The following is a 21,760-nucleotide window of genomic DNA, read 5'->3' on the forward strand; positions in this document are numbered from 1 at the left end:
CTTTCCTGTTTTATACCACTTTATTCAAACCTGAGCACCTCAATATAAAACTAAACACTGGTGAACTGTCATTTTCCTTGCTAAGCCCAAATTTACAATCTGCACAGGTAAGTTTCTGCTACCAGTTCAACATTTAAATAGACTATCTCTTCTGACACGGTAGATTTCATATAATGAAAATAAACTAAAAGAATTAGTGCAATATACTGGACAGATCAAAATAAAATGGACTTTGGAAAACAAAAGTTGCAAAGTTCATTACTGACAGACAGCAGTACTTATGTTACAGGTACAAGAGCATCATTTATTACTGTTCTGGCCATAAAGGAAGAACTTAGAACCCCCTTAGATTAGGGAGAAAACGTTAGCTTTAAGTAACTGTACATTTGTATACTTTTAAGCAACTCTTAAATATTACAGAAAGTATTAAACAAATGTAGACTACAATGCAGAGTACCCTATTTACAGTACATTAATATCCAAATTTAAAATCAAGTTGAATGTACATGATTGTTAGTGCACCAACTAGGTTTCTTTCCTTAAGGGAAAAACAAACTGCAATGGCCAGCAATGATCAAAAACAAGAAAGAAATCACAGACACCTAGTTTGTCTTGGTTTTACTTGGAGAGCTCTTATGGTTTGTAGAAAAAAATCCTAGTTCTGTGAAGCTGATTCATTGGTTTGTCTCTTCTAAACAGATAAAAATGGAGTTGAACTTGATTTACCACTATTTTCCTTTAAATAACTGGATAGACTATAATTTACATACAGTGTAACAACTCAAAATCTGGTTTTCTGCAAGCATGAGAATCTTAGACTTGTTAATGCTGCCAGTATTGTTTGTAGTTAAATTATTAAAACGTGGAATGTATAATTAACCAGGAGATATCTACTGAAGCAACTGGCTGCATGAATACTGTGAATAAGCTTAAAGTAACTTTAGACCCTGTTTCTAGAAAGTTTTTTTTAAAGCACAAATAAGTTTGAAGAGTTCCAATTCTATTCATTATATAATAATAACCACCAATACCTGGATGTGGAGAAACTAGTTGATTAGGTCAATAAAAGCAGTTCTTCTTTATCCCTAATGGCAAGTGATATTTTAAAAATCTTGCAACTGAAACAAGTTTATTCAGCTTCCTTTTCCCCCACCTCTATTGCTGAAACATTACAGCCAGTGATACATGCATGTTAAAAATTAAGGTCAAAACAAAACTCTGTATTAGAAACTTGACTATGTCATAAGTCTCTTCTTTGTTTTGGAAGTTGTATTGGACAGGGTTAAACACTCCAATTCCATTGTTATTAACAGTTAGGAAGCAGAAGAATATTTGAGACAGTTTAAAGCAACTGAAGGTTTAGTTACTACAACATTGACTCTTGGTTGGTTGTGTGGGTTCAGTAAGATCTACTCCTCTTCCTCTGGCAGAGTTGGCTCCTGCATTTTGTGGTTCATTCTTTGGCAATTTTTTAGCTACAATATTAACAAGAAAGAGTAAGCAAAAGTTATTATTCAGGCTTGGACTTGCAAAATGACTTAGTAAACAAATATTCAGGTGGTGTACTCGTTCTAAAATATATATTTACCAACAGAATAGCAGCTCGACAAGCCATATGATGATTAGGCTTCAATGTCTGAGCAGGATTAAAACCACTTATGACCACCTTAAAAGCCATCACTTCCTACACAAATGTGACAAAATCTCTTTTGAAATAGCCCAAAGCATCCAACAATCACAGTGATTAGTGACTTTAGCCCTCACCAAAGGGCTTGGTTCATGTAGGTGTTCCTCTTTTTCTGCAAGGAATTAAGTCAATGGAGACTGGTCATGTGTGTGCTGCCAGAGAACTTGTTCTAGCAGAACAAGCTGCCAGAGAACTTTTGTTTACAAAAGCCACAGTATGCTAGACAATCTCCAAACAAAAAACACAGCACTGCTCTGAAAAGTGATCAACTGTAAGATAAAGGAAGTGAGAGGAGGTAGGAATACAACATATAAGAAACTGGCCATAACTACACAGATCTTATCAAAAGAAAGAAGGGAACTGATACATTTCCAACTGCCACCTAGCCAGGCTATGCATTTGCATACACAAATAAGCAGCCCTTAGCTCCTGTTCTAGTTATCCCATCTCACCCCAGCTGCCCATTCCTTATAGTATTCTTAAGTTTGTTAATTGACATTTGTCCTTCGGTAGTGTAAATGCCTCTATAAATCCGGACTGAAAAAGGAGAATTTTGCAGCCAAAATAACTTAACAATTCTTCACCTTCCTGTACAGTAGTTCCTACCAGTCTTCTGCTGGAGGAGTCAGTTCTCAATACAGAGGAACAGGAGAAGGGATTTTACAGGACAACCTTGCGCTTTGCTATGGGAAACTGGGGCGGTTTCCTGGAGCCGGTTTTGTTCAATGTCTTTATCAACTATTTAGAAAATGACAGAGTGCACCCTCAGCAAGTCTGCAGATGATGCCAAACAGGGGGGTTGAGGGTAGAGCTAGCATATATGCTGGGGGTGTGGGAAGTAGCAGGTATGCTGGAGGGTAGGGCTAGGATTCAGAGTGACCTTGACAAATTGGTGGATTGGGCCAAAAGAAATCTCATGAGGTTCAACAAGGACATGTGCAAAGTCCTGCACTTAGGATGGAACAATCCCATGCACCAGTACAAGCTGGGGGCTGACTGGCTGGGCAGCAGCTCTGCAGAAAAGGACCTGGGGGTTACAGTGGACAAGAAGCTGAATATGAGCCAGCAGTGTGCCCTTGTTGTCAAGAAGGCTAAAGGCATCCTGGGCTACAATGGTAGGTGTGTTGCCAGTAAGTCAAGGGAAGTGATTATTTCTCTCTGTTCAGCACTGATGAGGTCACATCTGGAGTAGTGTGTTCAGCTTTGCCGCCCCCCCCCTCCACCTCCTGAAAGGATGTGGACAAACTGGAGAGAGTCCAGCGGAGGGTGACAACAATGGTGAGGGGCTGAAGGACATGACTTCCGAGGAGAGGCTGAGGGAACTGGGCTTATTTAGTCTAGACGAGAAGAGTGAGGGGGGGATTTAATAGCAGCTTCCAAGTACCTGAATGGGGGTTCAAAAGAGGATGGAGCTACACTGTTCTGTGGTGGCAGATAACAAAACAAGGAGCAATGGTTTCAAGTTTCAGCAAGGGAAGTTTAGGTTAGACATTAGGAAGAATTTTCACAGTAGCAGGATAGTAAAACACTGGAACAAGTTACTCAGAGAGGCAGTGGAAGCTCCATCCTTGGAGGTTTTCAAGACCTGGCTAGACAAAGCCTTGGCTGGGATGATCTAGTTGGGCCTGGTCTGCTTTGAGCAGGCGGTTGGACTAGGTGACCTCCTGAGGTCCCTTCCAACCCTAACTTTCTATTATTTCTCTGATGAAACTCTTGCACTAACCCAGGGTCTGATAACTATTTCCATCCCACAGTTTGCTTTGCATGTCTACATATCAGCAAGGTGGCTGGTGAAGCATCATGATTTCTCCCAAAGGAAAAATGGACAAATGCATTAGTAGACAACATTATAAATGAGAAAGAAACAGCTATGTACCAGTAAGTAGTTGAACTTAGTAAAGAGAACTACAGGATTTTGCTGTTCAAGACAGTGCAAGGAGACTCCAATGGATCTCCCTTCCACCACACTTTGTAACTGCAAGGTCCCTATTACATTTCTGTTATTTCCCTTTTATATTCTTCTTTAGTGCATCTTTGTGCAGCTAGCTCTTTGTATTAGTCAGAGCCAGGCAGGTCTGAAGTGGCCATTTTGCAGTTGACTGTGACTTTTCCCACTTTTTTTTTTTTTATTTAAGCCAAAAAGATTTCTTAATCGCTTTGTTATTCTGAGGAATAAGGGAAATTGAAAAACTAACACATGTTCATGCAGTTCTCAAAAGGACTCAATTCAATGAGTACAGGAGGCCAACTCACTACTTATTTTTATGTCTTAGCTATATACTGGCCTATTTCAGGAATACTTCTTAATGACTGAATTTTGATAAGTGAATGCATATGAGAAAGTCTGTATGAACAAGAACACCAAGATACTATGTGCAGGTATTACAGTAATGGGTGCTAAGGAAAATAGTAAATTATTTTGCTACATTTACATTAAATACAGGGAGAGCCTGTATTTAAGAGCATGTCATTAAAATTTATTTTAAAAAATTAACTAGGGCTGCGACTTGGCATTTCTGCAACAAATTTAGGGTTGTTTCAAATATTTATCATGAAGCTGTAGATTATATTTTCACCTCATAGATATGTAAGACCTTTAATTACTGTGAAATAACGCACATTAAATGATAAACCATCTGTAAGTATAAGCCCTGGCAAATTTTTATACATTATTTACTATAGCTGAGTATGTTCTAGATCACCTGTGCACCTGTTTCTGTTAAACAGAAAGGAGAAGATAACACAAAATTAAGAACATTTGACTTTAATATACAAGAAATAGCTATGTTGCTATTTATGAGAAACCATGATATTTAAAACTAGACATTGAGTGCCTCTACAGGAGATGCTACTGCACAGTAGTTTATACAAGTACTAAATAAATGTGCAGTAACAAGTACTAAATAAAATGTACAATAAGCAGAGTTACTGCACAGTATCACTGGCAAACATCTTTGTGACACCACTGCACAGTAGCCTAATACTACCGTGCAGTCAGCATCTTGTGTAGACGTGCCCAATCTGAGCTTATTGTAGTAAGAAATGCAGAACTGTCACATCAATATAGCTACTTGATATTTTTTATTAGTATTTCACAGCAGGACTATTGCTGGGCTTTAAACACAGATTTAGCAATTTTGAATGTTTAAGTAATCACGCTTGCTTTTTTTTTTGCTTTCGGTTTCACTAACGCCAATCCGCAACGATGGATGTAAATTTCACTGCTGTGAATAGAACGTATATTTGAGAGTTTTCAGGTATTTAAGAGTTTCATGAGATTAGTGCATGAAGAATATGATGGAGATATAACACTAATGTGTACCCTTATGTATTTACCTTTGTACAAACAATTAGTCAGACATTCAGTATGGCAGTAATTTTATATTTTGACTAGCAAATTGCTCACCAAGAATGACCGGGGGCTAGAGGGGAGAGAGTGGAGCACCACCACCCTGCAGAGCCGCCTCCCAGGAGGCCGGGGGAGGGGGGGAAAAACTTGCATACGGCCGCCACCACCACCACCACCCCGTGCTGCCGTCACTCTGCATCTGGCGCTACCTCCACTTCCCCTGCTTCCCAGAAGCTGGGAGGGATGGCGGAGAGGAAACTTGTACATGGCCAGATGTGGAGCGATGGCAGTGCGGGGCAGCGGAAGCCACCGTGTGCAAACTTCCCCACTCCTCCCCTGCTCCTTGGAGGATACGGTGGCATGGGCTGGTCGCACTCCATCCCTGCCCATCATCCTTGACAGGCATTCTTGACACAGCACTGGCAGGAGCCGTGCCCCCCCAAGAGCGTTAAAGACAGATGGGCACACTGACAGAAGGACTAAGCCCTTGTATATACAGATTAAGGTCCGAGGCAGCTAAAGCTACACCATCTGAACCAATCCTGTTTGTATTCCATTTCAATTCTGTAATTATTCCATTATAAAAAAAAAAAAAATCAAATTAGGTTTATGACTAGAATAACAATTGTGACTTTTACTTTCAGAGGGCCCCAGAAGTTTCTGGGAGACTACTAGTATTTTAAGTTGTTTTTAAACAATCTGCTTTTAAATCAAACATGGTCTTTCCACTTTTTATTCAACATGGATACATCCTCCTTTCAGTGGAAAGTCAACATTCCCAGCCTCATTTAGTACTACTATTTGCCTCTAGTAAAGCTCAACGTATTTTAATCTCTGTACAAACATCAGAAGTCACGTTTCCAGCCCCACGTATCTCAATTGTAAAGGGTTTGTCAGTGTTCTTTCAAAAACTCAAGACCATTTGACTCATTTTAAAGAAAAAATCCTTGCAAGACGACTTGCTTTTAGAAGGAAGTCAAAGTATTTTCTATCCATGTGACCATAAGAAAGAGCTCTTTCAATATATAGTACATTTTGTATTTTTACTCATTTTGTTGTAATCTTAAAACAGACTTGAACCAGAATAGTTACACAATGGTAACAAGTTAAGGTTGCTATGTACAACTCCTGGGTTCAGAAGTGATACAGGAATTCTTATTCTGAGAGTGGTAATGGGGTAATTTTTGGTGCAAAAGATGAAGTCCGTACATCTGTGCTCCCAATAAGTTTGTCCAATTTTAGATTAAAAAAAAAGAGCTGTAACACAAGTTCCCAGTGAAGCTGAGAGCCACAGAGGGGGAGACAATTCAAGTAACAAGAAGAAAAGAGCTGGGTAATAGTCTTATTACTTACCAATTGCCATGAATATTTCATTTACATTCATAGATGTTTTAGCAGATGTCTCCATGAACAATAAGCTGTTGTCATCTGCATAAGCCTGTGCTTCCTGAAAGTTACATATTAAAACAGGAATACATGATTTTTTTAATTCTGCAATTTAGTTTATGTGCTGGTCTTATCACATCCAAGGTATTTCAGACAGATTTGCAGACAAAATTATGAAAGAAGGAAAGATCACTAGCAACACCAAAATTATAGGGTGTGCAAGCAAATAATCAGCAGAGGAGATCATAAGCAAATCTGAAATAATATTCTGCCACTGGTTTGCTCAGAGAGAGGCTCTCTCTTTAAATCCATTAAAAAGCCAACTGAAACTAAAGGTCTAGTCTGACCAAAATAATTTGATTCAGATAATCTGAACAAGATAAAAATACTGGTAAGCTTTGCATCATGTCCTATGAAGAACTGATTATTTTGGCAACAGACACACTCAGAAAATGGCTTGCCTTTATAACATCTTTAACATACCAAAGGTATTCCTGCTGAACACTGAAGAAACAATTTCAAAGAGTACAAATTTGATTTAATAAAAGACTTAAATACACGTCACACTATACTATACAGAATCTCTGAAAGAAATTAAACTATTTCTTGAGGAATGGTTAATTAGAAAAGCCACTTTTTTGGGTGATAGCTGTCACTATATATCACAATTATATAAAAAAAACCTTCTCATTGAATTAATTTATAGAATAAATGAAACATGTCATAGTTTGTATTTATGAACAAAACGCTAAAACAAAGGATTAGCTTAAGTAATTTAAAGCTAATAGCCTTCTCAGAAGTAATATTAAGCTGTCTAGCAGTACAACAAAATACTAATTTTGTAAACAAGTACATGGACAACCTACCTGGAAATCCACAGCTCTTTTGTTAGCTAGGTCAGCTTTATTTCCTGCTAAAGCTATTACAATATTAGGACTTGCTTGCCGCTGCAATTCTTTGACCCAATTCTTCGCTCTTGCAAATGATTCCTGTTAATGATTTAAAATAACATAACTCAGTTTTATTGCCCTTCTGTAGTTACCCGTTATCCCAATATACAATATTTGTTCTTTGGACAAAAGGCCTATTAATGTTTACTATATGCACACTGTCCAAAGCCACAAGCTAAATCATGCCCTTTAAACAAAACATTCCTACCTTAATTCCCAAAGGTGCTTAGCTGAAACCATATAACCAAAAAACTAACATAAAACTCACAAGTGCGCAGAGTAAGGACAGGGAAAGAACCAAAAGAGAATGTTTAACTATCCTCTTCCCTGAGACCACCAAATTATTGACAAACTGTTCTGAACACCTCTTAAAAAATAATTCCTAATTCCCAATGCTGGACTAGAGGCTAAATTCTGAAATGCTTACTTGCTCTATTTATTAGATCCAGTCTTGCTTGGGGAAATTCTTATTGATAACATTGTTTAGTCTGAGCGAAAACCTAAAGATTTACCTTTAAATTGTTTTGTGCAAATTTTGAACTTCGCATCTTTATATACTGTTGTTACACATGGCACCTATTACACTTGAGAAATGACACTGAGCTCTACAGCTATAACTGACATCACCCATCTGTCCACATTCACATAAATTAGTGAAACAGGAAGAAAATCCCAGGTCTCTTGATTGACTCTTCAAACTGCACTTACCTCATTTGTAATGTCATATACAACTATTGCTGCTTGTGCTCCTCTGTAGTACATTGGTGCTAAACTGTGATATCGTTCTTGACCGGCTGTATCCCAAATTTCAAATTTTACTGTTGTGTCATCAAGACATACAGTCTGGGTTAGAAAAGCAGCTACAAGAGATAAAGAAGTTGAAACCAAAAGTTTAATCAACCTTGCATTAAACATTCATATTATATGCACACTGTAACAAACATGTTCCCTCAGCACAGCAACTCATCTGATAATAAAAATAACATTTGGGAGAGAATACTTGTAACAGCTATTCAGCTCCAACAGGCAGAATGGAATTACTTAGATACTCTGTCTTCTCTCTCAGTAATGATTAAGGTTAAGAAAGGAAAAGGAAAAAGTGGTTAAGGAAGAATGTTTAGTTTTATAGTACTGAGGCTGATTTGCCACTAATCAGCTCTCTACCTTTCAGAAGTGTTTCATCCAGATGGATTAAAAGGCATGAAAGACTAATACTAAGGATATCCCATCATGCAGTAGGCCATCAGTTCAGTCCTTCCAAAATACTGAATAGTTTTGTCATTTCAGTAGAAATAACAGGTATAGCTTCAATTCTGAGAATAGTGTGGAAAACAATGAGATTTGGTTTTGCACAACTGAGACTTAGAAACAGAAGTATCAGGACTCTTTGTAAGCATTTAACTAATTTCATAATTCATAAAAAATCATTTACAAAAGTACAGCCTCTGAACCACCATGGTGTCATCTACACAGTCTCCAGCATTAAAAGAAACTATTCAACTATTGTTGAAATGTAAGATACTGGTATACCAAACCTCTCTCCCTCCAGAATTGTTGCCATTCTGGAAGACTCTATTAAAGATGTTATGAATAAAAACTTCCAAAGAATCACATATAGTAAGAAGTTTATTCTTAATCATATGAAAGAGTTAGAAAAGGGCAAGAATAATTACAAATTCATATTAACAAGAGGGATTGACTAGAGAATAATTTATAGCCCTGCAGGTTTCTTAAGTAACCTGTAACACAGTAAATTTACTGTACCTTATAGCAGCACCCTAAAGCATGCCATACCACTCCATGCTGTACTGCTCCTATACCAGAAGCAGCGTAGCCACAACACTGCAGATGCATCTGAACTTCTGGTTTCAGAAGCAATCCACGCAGAGCAATAACGCATGCTTGAGGGCACTGGTCCCCTGATATGGCAAGCTTACCACATAAATGTAATCTTCAAAGCCTCAGGCAAGGACACCTCACACTATCAGATTTAGATTGACATTTACTGTGCATCATTCTTTTAACCTTTTGGTTTGCGTTCAGTGTTCTTTTAGTCTTTTCTTTGATTTTAATAGAAAATATTGTCAGACTGACATGAGACTTGCCTTGATTTTATGTTGTATAAATTAGATTCTAGTCTAAACTAGATTCCAAATTTGCAGATCCCCTGATGATCAGTAGAAAAATGCTGCAGTTTAAATAAACCTGTGAGAAAGTGACAAATACTGCTTGATGCAGTTTTGCCACTCTATGACCGAAAATGGCACTTAGAAAAGAGAATGGATAATCTCTCTAAAATACTTCGCTTAGCATACTTTTCTGCATGTTCCTTGCTGAAATACAAAGGAGAGTCCAACTGCTGAATAGTACTTGGCCTCACCACTAAACCTCCAAATATTGACACAAAAGACTCATCTTTGTAGTTCTCCACACCCCAAAATGCTAACAACCTACTGTCAGCTTTAGCTGCGTGCTCCCTGCCAGGATTCTTGAAAACACAGCTCTTGCTTTCCTAATCAGTTCAGGGGAAGATTCTATCTGCTTTGCAGGAAGCAAGAAGTAAAATTGGCAGAGTCTGCAGTTATAGGTATGACTTCTGAAAAAATGTGTTGCTGCCTAATAGTTAATGAACCAGAATACCAGCTAACAGTACAAGAACAAGCATTTTTCTTTCCTTTGCCATCTAATGATACTAAAGCACTGTCCTCTACACCACGGGTCAGCAACCTATAGCCTGTGCAGCCACTGGATCTGGCCCACTGACACAGGGCTTCAGGAGTAGGGAGTTTCAACTGCAGGTGCTGCCATGGGATGAAACACTGGCTGCAGAGGGGTCTTAGTGCTCAGTCATCTCTGACCCTAGGTGTAGCTGGTAACTGCAACTAGAAAGAGGTAGCCTACCATGATTCTACATCATAAAAAAGGTTTCCAAGTTTTCATAAGTCTGCCTGGAAGAGATGAGCATTTTCCTACTTTGAGACCAAAATTAATTAAACTATCTTGTTCATTTGTTAATCTCCTGTTAACCTTAACAGGATAATCATCTGTTAAAACAACTCAAGAGCCTTGCTCCACCAACCGGTAGCACAGAAGCACTGAAGTTCTTTTCAAACCTACATCTCAGACACACAGAAGCACAAACTTTCAATATGCCTAAATGCATTTTCTTGAGAAGTCCCATTATTCAAATTCACAAGGCTACCCTCTGTTCAAAAGCCATTTTGTATACTCGGAAAGTGAAAACTTATTTAAATGAATAAAGGTCACACAGTTCCAGATTATTTTCTCCAAATGAAATGTGTTTTTTGAACCTAGACACTTTTGCACTGAGTTACTTTGCTGGATGAACTATGCAATATGCATTTTTCCTTCTCTATTTAAACTCAGAAAAGAGGCACAAGTTAATATCTATAAATTTGCATATTGTAAACATATCAGCTGTACTTCTGCAGCTTGCTCATAATACCAATGAGCATTTTCAAGTAGTATTTTACTTTTTTAGACAGGTAAAATTAGAGCCAACCTGGGTAAATGGGAAAAAAACCCCGTAACTACAGAATTCATTTTACAGAGTAATGAACTTGCTGCATCACACAGTACTGTTTTGCTTTATTTTTCATTTATGGAAAAGGTGCTAGCAATTTACTTACACGCAATTGTCTTGGGGACTTTTTTAAATGTTATCGAAAACCAGTTAGTTTTGTATACAACTTTTCATGGCAGCAAATATAAAAGGTACCTAGCATCAGAAATGCACTGCATTAAGAAGATACAATACTAGAACAGAATATGATCAACCCCCTTCTATCAACAGTCACAGGAACAAAGTAGTGTTTTATATACCCACAGAATCCACTGCAACTACATACAAGGCAATAAACTGATGTTAAGAGATTTAACTTGGAATGTCCTTATTTTTGTCACCTTTGTCAGTCTTTAACTTCAACTCATGTTTAAATGAGTATGTGAAGCCCAATAACTGATTGACGTAAATACCACAATGGATATTGGGCTCACTAAAGTAGCAGAGGCAGGGGATACCAAAAAACTACCACTGGTCTCTAGGATCTAAGTGCATAATTTTCGTGAGTCTACTATTCCAATAAATGATTATCCAAAACCACCATCCATATCTTGTAAATTAGTCAGATTTAGTCAAATAAGTTAAATGTAGGGAACATAAGCAGCTTCTCTTCACATAGATGGGGTAGGAAACTGTTTAATGGGAATAAATAAATATTAAATTTTGACAACTAAAGTAGAAGGCAAGGTATAAATTATAAAGACTGTTTCTTCATCTAGAAACCAATGAGTCTGCTTTGCCTATATGAGGTGAGAGCAGAACCAAATCTTGCAGTTGCTAAGCTACAGAGAAAAGTACAGATAAATGGTAAATCTTTCCAACTCACAAATAAAAGTCAGACTGCTTAAATGGTAAATGTTTTTTTTTCAATATTTTAAGTTTTGCTCTACTGCAACCAAAATTGTTCATGTTAAGCAGCTCAATATTATGCACGAAGCCTCTGGAATCGCTGAGGTAGTTTTATTTTCAGTTGGGTTCATAAGTATCTAACAAAAATTCAAGTTTTGATTATTCTGAGTGATTCAAAACGTACATATCAAATTGCTGCCATCTCCTATTGGGTAATGGGTAGGAAGGGGTTCCCCATTTGAAACAAAGGTTCTGCCAACAACCCAAATTGAGTCATTATATTATACTTCGGACTCACTGGCACAGATAATACAAACTCATTACACAAATGAAAGAGAAACATTATTTCTCACCTCCAATAGTACTCTCTTGAAACTCGTGAAACTGGCCCTTTACAAAACGGAGCACCAAACTTGATTTGCCAACTGCAGACTCTCCCAGTAGTACTAGCTTGAACTGGCATATTTTATTTGCAGCATTTGGCCCATTGGGCCTTGTTGCTCCTCTATTAGCCATGACCAAATTAGAAAGGAGTCCCTTGTTTCAACTTCTTCAAAGGAAAATAGTCCGGGATGCAAGCCTCAGTGATTTTTCTGGTTGTAGCAGTAGCGGTTTCTACAGGCAAAAGGCAAGACAAATTGATTACAGACCACACACACAAACTGCAGATATCAGAACTAAATTTATATAATCAGTAAATGGTCTAAAATTTCCCAGAACAAAGTCATCTTCACTATATTGAGTGAAGTCAGTCAGCAATTAAGTTCTACCAACATACATATGGTATTTTTCTGAAGTACTATTTTAAAATCCATGGCAATAACCATAAAAACAGACAGTGATTTTGGATGTTAACCTGAGTTACCTTAAAGAGGTGCCATTTTAAGACGATGAGCATTTTCTTTTATTTTTTTTAAGCTTGGCAACTTCAAACTTGTACGTGTAAAGTACAAGCACTTCTAAACGGCTTGGCTTATTACCCTGCATTTTTGGTGTTCATTATCAGACTTCAGTTCAAATGACATGTATCATTCTGCTATGAACCAAGGCTAAAATTAAGTGTAGAGGAGCAATGGGTTCAGACCTACATGTTTTTGCTTTACTTCCTGCTGAGCTAAGAATTCTTACTTACAATCCAAGTTCCTTTTTCATTATTTTGCTGATGTCAAGTAATTCTTGACTGCTCAAAAGTCAGCATTAAGTAAGGAGAAAATAAGACGTACAGATTTAATCAGGATGAAGAATAACTAGAAAGCTCTATTATACCAGCATATCCAATGGGATGAACACTGTGTAGCTTCCTCACAATTCACCTCTACAAGTTGACATTTCTTAAAAATAAGACACAAAATAAAACATGCATTTGAAACTCAGTCAGGCTCGCCTCATTTTAGAAAACAAAGAGCAGCTTTTAATATTAAAATACACACCTCAGAAAGACAAGAGTCCCACTTCTGGGTCAGTTGTTTCCATCCAGCCTAGGTCAGAAGGAACCCCAAATCATCATCATTTGAGAGCTGTCTGGTAACTTACATAAGGAACTGGCATCCTAATCTAGGTCCCAACAGATAGGTGTTCAGGTCATTCAAACCAGAACTGGAACCTTTGCTAGTATTACCTGATAGCAGGCCAAAAGCCAAGTAGTGAGAGACTAGACTAACCCGTATCTACCTGAAAGTTATCTTTTCTGAAAAGATTCAACATTAGTGCACCAGTGTGGAGAAGTTCGCAGTCTGTGCAAGTGCTTCATTTGATTTCCTGATGAAGGAGCCCTTAAGGCTCCAGAGATTTTGTAAGAACTAGTTTCACTTCCAATTTTTTTTCATGTAGGGGGAGGGAAAGATTTGAAGACAGATTAATTTTCTTTGCTACTTGAATGGCTTATGTTAAATAGCCCTTTTTCAGACAGAAGCTGCCATGTGAAAAAATGGGATAACATTAAGTCAAGCTACCTTGTCCTTATCCCCCTCTAGAAGGGAATACAAACTACTCATTAGAAACAGGCAAATGGTGTTCACTCCAGTCTGCCAGAGAAGTATGCTCTTTTTTAGTACTAGCATTTTAAAATCCTAGCACAAAGACAACAGACTGTGTAGCTTTAATAGGCATTAGCTGCTTCATAGAAGGCATACTCAATGTTTCATACTCACCCTGTGTCCCGGGCTGGATCCAGATTGCAAGACTCCTTCCCAGGCCACATTTGGCCTATGGCATTGATGGGACTGGTGGCTGCAGTACAAGTGGGGGTTGTGTCGGCACAGCCCTCACTTGCACTCTTTGACACCACTGGCCACTTCTACCAGGGCCAAAGGGCCCCAGATTCTACAACAGGACACACACTGACCCCTCACTCCACTTCAAATAGCCTACCAAGCTTTATGAAACTGTTCTGGGGGCTGTCATTTTCGCATAATATTGCTCCCTCTCCAATGACTGCACCTGCCTAACAGGGCATACCAAGCATTCTCCAGAAAACCAATCTAATCCCTCACAAACAAACCTACACTGTAGTGTCAATCAAGATACAAATTTACCAACTATGTATGTCTGAATTGATAGGACTCTATTACAACAACTCAACAATAATTAATTTACTTCTCTCACACTTACAAAATTCTCAAAAAGAAAGGAATCCAACACTGGGACGGCCAAATTCTATTGCTGGAAAAGTAATTCAGACTGCAAATATTTCTTTCAAGCTAAATGATATCAGTATTTACTATGTACCGCAACATATATTCAGATTAGGAATTTTGTAGTGCATGTTATCAGTTTGAAAGGTCCTTGAAGATAAAATGTTTAAAATGATACAAAAGTGAACAGTTATTTCAACTCAACTGAAGGATTTTTCTCCTTAAAGTCATTTGAAAAATTAAATAGTTATGACCTGCATATCAGAGAGAGCATGATTTGTAAATAATGTTTCTGGGAAGATCGTGAAGCGATTCATATAACAATGGATGAATAAGACAACGTATTTAAATTTCTCCCTAATTAGACCACAGAGTGATGCACAGCAGCAAACTATGAAATAAGTGAAGTCACTGGGTGCAGCTACCAAATGCAATCTCTGGTTCTCTTTCTTAAATTAGAGGGATAAAATATACATTATTTTTTGCCTGTTTTATGAAAAGCAAAAACGAACAACAACAAAAGTCTGCCTTAAGGACTATTTAAATAAACTGCTCTTTCTGTTGTAGTACACTCCAGTTTGTTCAATCAATTAATCACAAAATATGGTGCAACAAACAAACAAAAACAACTCCCAAAACTCGATCCCCTCTTTTTCTCAATTTTGTAGTGCTAGTGTTGGTTCAAATAAAGGCTAAATTCTGTACTTGAATGCAAAAGGTTATTATTTAAGAGCCTTTGGGACTTCCTGTGAGGAAGTCAGCTAACAAAATGACAATTCCACATCCCTTTATTTCAGCACTAGAGCCTTGCTCACCATCCTTCTCACACACTTTGAGTCATCCACAAAGGTGGTGCTCTATAAGCTTACATGCAAAAAAGGATTCAGATGTTACTCCCTAGGTGTTTCAAAATGGAAATTCACAGCCTCTAAGAATCTATGTCATTTCACTTACAGAATAGTAGTGACTGTCATTACCAGAGTCCAAGTTTTCCTACTGAAAAACATGAAGATAAAAACTAGATCAGAGTTTGAAGCAGGCAACACCACAAGTAGGCAACCGCCAGTCCTCTAGATCACTGCTTCTCAAACTATCTGATGTGGCGGACCAGGAATTTTTTTTCTAGCAGGCCAGGGACTGGTGCCCGGTTCAGCTGGTGGCAGCAACTGCGTGTAACAGCGCTACACAAATGCGCGACCGGCTGTTTCTTTCTCTTTCCTCACCTCACACGACGTGATGTCAGTTGGAGTGTTGGAACGTATGAACTGTGGTGCTATGACATATTAATGTTATGCTTCTGAAAATATATTTCTTTCTTTCCTGGCAACTCGCTGCGGACCAGTGACCGGTGGCTCGCGGACCAGCACCAGTCCGCGGACCACCACTTTGAGAAGCACTGCTCTAGATCATGGTGTACACATAAGAGGTCTAATCAGATTCCTGATGAATTAGTTTGTGGCTGACAAGCCCTATTTGAGAGCAACACGGCTTGTTGCAAGTTTCACAGATCTATATGTTGTCTGAGTTGGAGTTCAAATTTACAGCATGCTGTTTTCTTCTTTCCCACTTTGCATCAGAGCTGCTTCAGGTTGAGCTTCACCCAGTGCCAAATGTTTGCTCAAGATCAGATGGGATACTGCACGGTCCTCCCAGCTTTCTACACTGATGTTGAACAACTTAATATAATTTTTGCACACATCGTGGTACAACCATAGAGGGTGACCCTGCTTTCTGGAGCCATCTCGAATCTCACTATACAAAATATTCTTGGGGATACCGTCTTCTCCCATGCTCCTGACATGGCCAATTCATTGCAACCTCCTCTTCTTGACAGTGGTTTCTAAGTGTGTCAGTCCTGCATGCTTCAATACCTCTGTGTTTGGTATTTGTCTTCCCACTTTATTTTCAGGATCTTATACAGACATCTTATGTGGAAATCGTTTAGTCTCTTGATATGCCTAGCATATGTAGTCCAAATTTCTGAACCATAAAGCAGGGATGACACCAGTGATGTCAGGTATTGGCTCTTTCACCCCCCACCCCCTTGGTACATGATCACAGTCCTCTTGAGACTAACTGCCATCCCAAAGCTCCTGTGATCTGACCAAGAGATCTTGCAAGGAAGATTCACTGTGGGCAACCAAGACCACATCATCCACAAACAGGAAATCTCTCAGAACCAGTTCTCTCACCTTGGTTTTGCTCTAGAGCTTACGATGTTGAACAAGCCTCCATTTAGTCTGGTTCAAAGATAAATGCCATTGCTGCTGTCCTTGAATGCATGAAGCAGCAGGAATTAAAAGATGTTAAAAAACATGGGGCTATATTTCACCCCCATATTGATGTCAAAGGCATTTGATTCTTTGTTTTCATACACTACAGTTGCCTTCATTCACACCTTGATCTAAGGAGCAAATGATGTTCAACAGTTTGGGGGGACAGCCCCGTTCTGAAGCCCTTCATGAGATTTATGAAGGCTATGTACTGTGGTATTTGTTTTTCTCTATATTTCTCCTGCAGTTGCTCGAGTGAAAATATAATATCAATGGCGGTGAGCCCCGAGCAAAAACTTTAGTGATTTTCAGGATAGGTTCTTTTAACCTACAGATTGCGGACTAGGGAGCATGATGTGAGTGACAATTTTTCCAATGATGTTCAACAAGGAGATAGCTCTATAGTTGTCACAGTCACTTCTATCCCCTTTGTTTTTATATAATTGTATTTTTTCAAACTGGTGTATGGGGTGCTTTGCCCAGGCATATGTGCCTACTTTTAATAATGTTGGAGCTGCTAAGTGCTGACTACCAGTGCATAAGAATGCTGTTACTCATTGCACCGTGATCACTGCTGAACATGCTGAGTTGTTGGGTGTTGGGGATCAAGTAACACTGTTTTGCAGGTAAAAGGGTACATGGCTAAAAGGTTTGAAAACTATTATCATAATATAAAACTCACTACACTCATGCCACCTACTTTTCAATAAAGAGTAGCTTCTCCTAGCAAATCTCCTCTCAGCCTGAAAACTCAGATATTCAAATACAGGCTTGGCTGTTTTTCAAGTGTCAGAAGAAAGTCGTCACTCCTATGCCTATACAGATGGGGACCCTCATTTTCTGAAGCCACAGGAAGTGTCTTAGATTCTTACATTGCCTTGTTTACCGCTAAGGAACGGATCCAACTCTTGGCATTCCTTTTAAAGGACAGTTTTCACACTTCAATATGGACTTTTCCTGTCTGAAAGACAATCATACTGTAATTACCTTGATATGCACCCTGAAAATAGTCTACCAACTCTCTTTAAGCACTACATGCCAAAGAAATGGTCTGAAGAGGGATTAACAAGCCTTCCCTTCTCATACACTGCAGTCTACCCTGAGACTCAGCCTGCACTTGTTACCACTTCCTTACCACCATCGCTACAACAACTAGCCTTGGGAACCAAAGATGACGACAGAGGCAAGAGTACTGGATTAACTGCACTGAATACACAAAATGTAAATTTTCATCTTGTTTATAAAAGGCAAGAGTTAGATACTTAAAAACTTGTTTTGACATTACGGTTTTTACTTGAATTTTAGGTAGTCTTAAATGGGTTACAAAACTTTGCTCTGTGTTGAAGTTCCACAGCTACAGTTTAGCCTTCAAGTAAAGCTTTTAAATAGAAGTCTTAAAAAGATACTGTATTTTTTATGTATACTTATTATACATAAGAAAAAAACTAATTTATACTCTGAAAGTATTCTCTTCTCCTGAGGAATGCATATATACACACATATATGTACATAAGCTGTTCATCTGGGTCACCTGTACCTTGAAGTACTTTTTTTATCTTTTTACTCCAAATAAATAAAAAGGCAGTAGAAAATACTGAAAACTCCAACCAGAACTGATACGCAGAGACCACTATCTTTTGATGCTACATAAGAAGGGTCCCAAACTAAAGGTGGGGTCCTGTTCCATGACAAGGCTTCCTAGGCATTGTGGCAACAACATTGTTTTCCAGGATGTGCTATGTGATAGCAACTTGTATCAGTATGAGGGACAAAGTTCAGGTATCCATTCAGTTAGTACTTCTGTTAATTCCATCAGGTAACTTGTCAGCTCCTGTGTTCCCCCGCCCCACACACATTCTCCATTAATACCAGGTTTAACATATACTGCTTTGTCTTCTAAAACATTGCATTCATTGCATCCATTACATAAACAAACATGAAAAAAAAGTGTAAAAATAAGCCAAGACATAGCATCAACTACTACGAAAAAAAGTTTCACAGCTTTTTCTGTAAATGGCCCAAAGCATACCACATTAAATCTTTTGCATTTGAGAAAATTCAGCCTACAACCTCAATGCTGCCAATGCCCAACGCCGTATTTGACTTCATACCTCTGAGGTTAGTGAAACTCAGTGGACAACTCGGGAGTCTAGTCACTCATGTGTAAGCACTGGTAAGCTCAATTGCCAAATAAAATTAAAAATATTTACACATCATGAAGGAGACTGCAGATACACTGGTGAATGAAGGAACAAGATCTCATTTACATGATACAATATTCTAATTTCACCAAGAATGAAATTAATTTCCCATTATATAGCTAGCTTATTTAAAAGAAATACAGGTCAATTATCCAGATGTCAAAGAGACAGTAAACTTTAATTAGTCAATAATTCTCACTAAACACAAACTGACTTCCAGATAAGCTTTACATTTGTGTGACAAAGTCTCATAATAAGTTTGGATATAATTTACCTATACTGACAAGTCTAAGTCCAGTGGTAACTGATATCTTACAAGTAATTAATTGTGTTTACAATTTAACAAGGGACACTGTCTATAATATTTACACTATACACAGCTCTTGAAGAACAGTTTTAGGTATATCAACAAAACTATGGCCACACTATGTGTGCGAGTGTCTTACTCATCATTTATAAACCAACCAATATTGCACAGTAAAGTAGTTAGATAAAAATGCCAAACAAGTGAATCAACATGAGACCATGAAGCTTACATTCCTCCAATTTAAGATAATAAACATATACATGAATGCAGAGCATGATGCATATTATTTTACCAATTATTTTGAAACAAGTTTCCTGTGTGATAATTAAACAATTTAGAGACCATGCCAATAGGTGCCACAGCACTTACTCACTTGACCCAAGTCAGTGTAAACACATACAAATGTCTTCTGCCCCATTCACATTACAGACTTAGGTGCAGTGTAAAATGCCTTTAGCTTTGTAGCAGAGTAAAACACTCCTGTTCCCATACAAGTCAACCACCAAGGGATGTGATACTTCTGCCCTGCTTCCAGGGCCATTGCTGTGTGCGTGGGGGGATTAATGTACTCCTCATGGCTGGTCCCATTCCCTCACCTTCACACAGCAGAGGGAGGGCAGGCTGTCTGGGCCTCCTGCAGTGCTGGGCTCCTGCTTTCCTGCCAGTCAGGACCGTCTCCTACAAGCTCCCTGCTCCTGGAGACAGGCTGCTTGTGAAGCCCTGTAGCCTGCACCCTGCTTCCCCACCCCCCAAACTCTCTTCCCAAGCTGACGTGGGTGGGAGCCCGCGAGGCCTCCAGCACCTTCCCGAGCCTCTCAAACGTGCGCCCGCGCAAAGCATCGGCCTTCCCCGCGTTGCCCCCGGCCCGGCAGCGGGTCAGAGAGGCCCCGGCTCGACACACCCTGCCCTGCAGCCTCCCCCGCCCCAGGAAAGGGGGGGGGGGGCGGGAAGAAGCAGGAGATGACCCCCCCGCTCCCCGGGGCAGGAATAAGGGGAAGTGGGAGAACCGGGGGCGCCATTTTGAGGCCGCCTCTCCCCTGCCCCCCACCACAGGATTCGCTGCCGGGCCCGCGACGGGGAGGCAGGGAGGGGAGCACCCCCGGCCCTGTCCCCGTCCCCACCCGCCACCTGCTCACCTGGCGCAGCCAGGCAGCCGCACTGCGCTGGAGTGTCCAAGGTGCGCGGCGGCGGCGACAGTGTCCGTGTGTGGCTTGCGGCGGGCGGCGGCTCCTCCTCGGGGCAGGGGGGAGGGGCGGGGCGGGGGCGCTGCCGCGTCTGCCCGGGCCGCGGCCGCCGCCAACTTCCGCCTCCTCCGGCCGGACCAAAACACAACCACGCACTTCCGCCACCTCCGCCACGTCACGTCCCATGGCATTCCATTCGCTTCCGGGAGCGCCCAGAACTGGCTGGAGTAGGGATGATCACGTGACCGCCTCTGCCCCGCCCCGCCCCGCGGCGGGCGCTGGTGGCAAGAAGAGAGGGCCTGAGCTGGACGCGGAGACAGCATCGCCCCTGCCCTCGCTGGCCGCAGGAGGGGGATTATGGGACGGGGCACCTCGCCAGGGGGTGGCTAGTGGGGGTTGGGTAATCACGTGGCCAGCGGCAGCCGCGAGCAGGACCTCTCAGCGGCCGATGTGCTGTTACAGGGACCTTGGCAGTGCCGCGCGAGGCGGGGGCGGGGTTTTGTAGGCTGCTTTTGGGTTGCGTGCGGAGTCGGGCTAGGGGCGGGCAAGCTTCTGCCTGCCAAGCGTGCTTCGCGGGGGAGCTGGGGCACTGGAAGCCTAGTTGGACTCCATCCCGGCTCCCTGGGCAGGCTAGTGACTTATGGTACGTGCGCAGCGGGTTGTGGGATCCAGCCTGGCAGGGGAAACACCATGTATCTGGGTTCATGAAGGCAGTTTTATCTTAAGCGTTCCCAGGGATAACTGTTATGGCGTGGTTTGGTACCTACGGAGGTGCTGGTGCTTAAAGCTCACCTAATGGAAATGGGAAGCTCCTCCCTAGCTTGCTTCTATGGCCATATGGCTGACAGCAGGCAAAACTTGGGGGTATCTGAACCCTAAGCCTTTAGGCCTGTGCCTGCATGTAGAATGCCTGCCAAAAGACTTTGGAAATATATGGTGCAGATGGAGGATGTTTGACAGTTGTAGGGCCACTTACTGTTCTGGACTGACTCATGGATTTGGACTTAATTTGGCTTGGAACACAAAAAATTAAAAAAAAAAATCCAATCCAGTCATGCCTTATTGCCAGTGGTTACTGCACGGGCTAGTTAAAGCTGGAGAGAAACCAGCTGTAAAGTTATCACATATTTTCCAGCTCTAACTTTATACTTGGATGGGCCTTTTTATGGCATGCGGGTTACTTTGTAGCTGGTAGGGCTGTGCAAAGCTTCAGTCCCTGATTCAATTCAGCGGAGATTCGGCCTGATTCGGTGGCCGAATCTCCAAATCCAAATCAAATCAGGAGACCCTTTAATCTCTCCAAATTGAATCAGAGCCCTCCAAATGAATTTGGAGAGATTCTGAAAGAGTTGGAGATT

The 21,760-nt window shown here is 40.4% G+C and overlaps 1 protein-coding gene across 3 annotated transcripts; it reads right to left on the reverse strand.

Annotated features, from left to right (window-relative positions):
* Nucleotide 1: 1 nt before the first annotated feature.
* On the reverse strand, nucleotides 2-20,536 carry RAB5A (RAB5A, member RAS oncogene family). 3 transcript variants are annotated; one of them, XM_006268487.4, is made up of 6 exons: nucleotides 20,355-20,536; nucleotides 12,158-12,419; nucleotides 8,081-8,232; nucleotides 7,289-7,411; nucleotides 6,390-6,483; nucleotides 2-1,475 (listed from the first exon to the last, which is right to left on the reverse strand). In XM_006268487.4, exons 2-6 carry the CDS (start codon nucleotides 12,318-12,320, stop codon nucleotides 1,360-1,362), a joined length of 648 nt encoding a protein of 215 aa, XP_006268549.2. In that variant the 5' UTR covers nucleotides 12,321-12,419; nucleotides 20,355-20,536; the 3' UTR covers nucleotides 2-1,359. The 3 variants fall into 3 exon arrangements, with proteins under 3 accessions (XP_006268549.2, XP_019353606.1, XP_019353605.1); XM_019498061.2 differs by lacking the exon at nucleotides 20,355-20,536 and adding an exon at nucleotides 19,815-19,913; XM_019498060.2 differs by lacking the exon at nucleotides 20,355-20,536 and adding an exon at nucleotides 13,235-13,706.
* Between the last annotated feature and the right edge of the window lie 1,224 nt (nucleotides 20,537-21,760).

The sequence above is a fragment of the Alligator mississippiensis genome, chromosome 5 (assembly GCF_030867095.1).
Source record: "Alligator mississippiensis isolate rAllMis1 chromosome 5, rAllMis1, whole genome shotgun sequence".
NCBI lineage: Eukaryota > Metazoa > Chordata > Crocodylia > Alligatoridae > Alligator > Alligator mississippiensis.